This window comes from Macrobrachium nipponense, chromosome 30 (assembly GCF_015104395.2).
Source record: "Macrobrachium nipponense isolate FS-2020 chromosome 30, ASM1510439v2, whole genome shotgun sequence".
Classification (NCBI taxonomy): domain Eukaryota; kingdom Metazoa; phylum Arthropoda; class Malacostraca; order Decapoda; family Palaemonidae; genus Macrobrachium; species Macrobrachium nipponense.
Genome location: NC_087218.1, coordinates 282,431 through 286,534, shown reverse-complemented (window position 1 = coordinate 286,534; position 4,104 = coordinate 282,431). Strand labels below are relative to the sequence as shown.

At 37.9% G+C, this 4,104-nt stretch overlaps 1 protein-coding gene across 1 annotated transcript in view; it reads right to left on the bottom strand.

Moving 5' to 3' along the window:
• The window catches only part of LOC135202203 (tryptophan 2,3-dioxygenase-like), a 78,201-nt gene extending 74,308 nt beyond the window's left edge, over positions 1 to 3,893 (bottom strand). Inside the window, exon 1 of the mRNA XM_064231457.1 lies at positions 3,556 to 3,893. Coding sequence (XP_064087527.1) covers positions 3,556 to 3,584 — 29 coding nt within the window. The 5' untranslated portion in view covers positions 3,585 to 3,893. The remainder of the gene's footprint in view (positions 1 to 3,555) is intronic.
• Between the last annotated feature and the right edge of the window lie 211 nt (positions 3,894 to 4,104).

Below are 4,104 nucleotides of genomic sequence, written 5' to 3'. Positions count from 1 at the left end.
AAGCACACAGAGCAATGTTGGTGAACAATCTGGCCAACAGTTCAAAGTGATATATAAAGAGAATAATCACAAAGTTACTCAAATAAAAAGGGGGTCTTTATTGTCACTTCAATACAGAACGACAAAAACCCTGGGAGGCTTCCAGACCTACTCTATTATAGAAAAGAATGATTAACTCAAGAAAGTTATTGTTTGATATCGAATCCACTCTAGAATGACTTACGTCTATGGGAAATTATAACTGATAAGCGCTTCATCTTTCGTGGACAGCAAAAAAGAAAAAAATAAATAAAAAAACTCCTTTAAAAAAAATCTCGTTTCGATATCCATCTTCTCCTGTGAACTAATCCTGTGGTGCTTCATAGTGGGTAAAAGTATATGAAAATACTTGGAGAAAATTATCGTCTGTTAAATAAAGAGTAACATGTAACGGAATCAGAAAAGTCAGATAAAATAGCATCGTGCGAGTTGATTTTTTATTGATGTTTATAATTTTTTTTTTCTTAATTTTTGTAGTCTGTACCAGTGCTATTTTTTTCCACCAAAGTTAGTCCTCAAAGTTGGCAAAAATATATGAAAATAATTGGAGAAAATTATCGCCTGTTTAATAAAGAGTAACATGTAATGGAGTCAAATAAAGTCAGATAAAATAGCATCGTGTGAGTTGAGTATTTATGGATGTTTATAAAGATTTTTAAATTTTTTTCTTTAGTCTGTAATAATGCTATTTTTTTCCACCAAAGTTAGCTTACATCTGCTCATTAGACAGAAGATAAAACAATCTACTCTCATCATTATTGAGGCCACATGTCAGTAATGTTACAGCAATCTCTTTACGTTTAGTTAAAGCACAGCCTCACGGCACAGATGCAGTTACAAGTCGCCAGATATGTACGATATATACGCGTCAGCGATAATGATGACTAAATTGACGTACAACACAGAGCGTCTCAGATACAATATATATATATATATATATATATATATATATATATATATATATATATATATATATATATATATATATATAATATATATATCTATATTATAATATCACAGACGCGTTGTAATGAATATCAGTTTAGTGATTAGCATCCCACGGAGGAAGCTCCTGTTTTGAGAGAGAGAGAGAGAGAGAGAGAGAGAGAGAGAGAGAGAGAGAGAGGCTCAAAATCGTTTGCTTTGTTGTCTTGGGGCATAACAGAAATAGCAAAAAGGTTTCTGGGCAACTGTAACATTCCAATCCACCAGTTCTGTGAAGACGACAGGGAACGTAATTTGAGACTGGAACTTTATTGAAATGTCCAGACTTGTGCAACCTATCAAACGAAGGTATTAATGTTGCGAAGATCCCAGAGTCATTCGAGGATGACTCAAGGGTTCGTTTCACACAAACTCATCATTATTACCCAAGTCGCCGAGTCGCTGCGGTCAGAATTCTTGTTACCATTGTTCAGCTGTTTTGTCGAGTCTAAGTAGGAAAAATTCTAAGGTAGAATTGATGTGAAATTTTTATTGCAATGATTTCTAAGAGGGTTCCTGATTAATTTATTGATGTTATATACTAAAATTCTTGAGGTGTCTGACGAATCTCTGAGGGAAATAGCAAGTACATTAATATGTTACCCAGATTATCAAGTAATTTAAGAAAGACGATGAATGTTAGGATGGGAAAAAATCTGTTATTGTTGTCCTAGACTTTAGGGTCGCCTGAGGGAGATGTGCCCACCATTAATTACCATGGTACCCGCCCATGGGGCCTGTAACCGTGCGAGAAATGGTCTCGAAGGATTGCGTCATACGCAGGACGAGACTACAGAAGGATAGAGACGAAGGATACTATGTAGTACGTATATATTATTCTTTTGACTTATATAACAGACTCGCAGCTCCAGACCAGACTTCTTTTTTAAACTTAACGCCATACCAAGCTCATGGCCCGTCCTTGGACAAGCGTCCGTGCTGGTATAAGGCCAATGTAATCTAGACCAACCAACTAACAAAGCAATCAAGATGTCCAAACATTTATTTTTCGAAAGAATGTAGGATTCACAGCCAGCTCGTGTGAGTGTTTGTGCGTGTACGCGGCCGTGAGAGAGAGAGAGAGAGAGAGAGAGAGAGAGAGAGAGAGAGAGAGAAAGAGAGAGAGAGAGTCATGAATGGTTTCATCTTGGTGTGGATAATGATTACTCCAAGAAACCATTTCGTTTTCAAGGTTAAATGAGCAGTGAGCACTGGGGTCATCTCTCTCTCTCTCTCTCTCTCTGTCCATTCCAGCTACGACTAACAACAGTCGCCTAGCAACCGAGTACATCAATTACTGCTTGGGTCATCTCGCCCAGATCGTCCTACAGCTTCTGAACTGACCGTGCTGTCCCTTGCGATACGAGGCCAAAGAGAGAGAGAGAGAGAGAGAGAGAGAGAGAGACTCGTTCCATCAACTGTAAATGAAGAACCACCGGAGAATGTCAAATCGATCCCATAATAACCGCAATGTAATTTTATACGTGCGTTCAATCCCTACGTATAGAGTATTGATTATCTATTACACACACACACACACACACACACACACACACACACACACACACACACACACACACACACACATATATATATATGTGTGTGTGTGTGTGTGTGTGTATAATGTGTCTGTGTATGTATGTATATATGGATGTATGTAGATCTACTGGTCACTCTTTTACCAGATACATATGCAATTGTAATAGCCAAAAAAGAGCTTAGAATTCAAGAAGTTAAGAGGGCGTTGTGGGTATTACAATTGCATATATATATATATATATATATATATATATATATATATATATATATATATATATATGATAAATATATCACATACAAACACATATATATGCATATATTGAAATTCACATTCAACTTAACACACGCTTGAATGCACAAATGCGCATGTATAATGTATATTCACACATGAGTGCTTATTTACAAATTGCAGATAGCCTACATAATCTTATGGAGAACACTTGTCTCCTACTTTATTTTTAGGTACACCACAGTCCGACACAGTGGGAATAAAGAGCTCTCTTTCTTGGCAGGAATATAAAGGTCCGTCCGCACTAGGAAACATTGTTTGCAAACAATAAGAGCGAAAGAGGACAGAGTTATGTCAGTCATAAATCAATTCAGACTACGCAAAGTTTCAGACATTCTCTAGAACGCTTTAATGTCCCACTGAATAAGAGAAAATAGCAAGTTACATTCAAATGCAACTACAAAAGAGATACATTTTGATATAAGAAATACTTCTGACACTATACTCATACGCTGTTTTAACGCTAAGGAATTTCATGACAGGTGCAATGTAACAAATCAGAACTTTAGGTGTTATTTACTGCAAAAAAATACAGCTAATCTTCTTTACAATAGCTAACATAGGACCTTGAGGTACTTGTATCATCACTGCTATATTATCATGCAAATCTGAAGTAAAGTTTTAATGTAACTCTCGTCATTCTGAAAGCACAAAAATAGAGTAAAAAAGAAAAAATCGCGGTAAATTTTTTTCTTAAGACATACCCATTTTCCCTGGCGAACGGACAGCTCATTCTGTATAGCAATCAGCTGGTCAGTCTACGTAGAACCGAATTGGGCGTTTATTGTCCCGTGCAGTTGAATGCAACTTCAAGCAATTTCCTAACTATACTATAAACAACGTCCTGTCGATCAGACGAAAGAAAACTCTTAGGACGCGGAATCGGAATCAATATAACACCGTCCGATTTTCTAATTTTTTTCCCCCCTTTTTTTTTTAACTTTGTCGAGTCGGTGACTGGTTTCTTTTCGCGTCTTTGGTAGCCGTTCCTGACGCACACGTTCACGCACAAATGTCTTAGAGTCAACTGACCTCCGTTTCAGTCACTCTCGTCGTAGCCTGTTCATTTTCCTCTCACTCGACTTAACTCCTCCTTCTCTCTCTCTCTCTCTCTCTCTCTCTCTCTCTCTCTCTCCTCTCCCGCCCCTCCTCCCCCTAAACACCTCCCCACCCCCTTCACCCACCATCCTCTTCATTGCGTCTCCTGCCATGGCCACCGATCTCTCACTCGCTCTCTCGGTGGCCATGCTCCT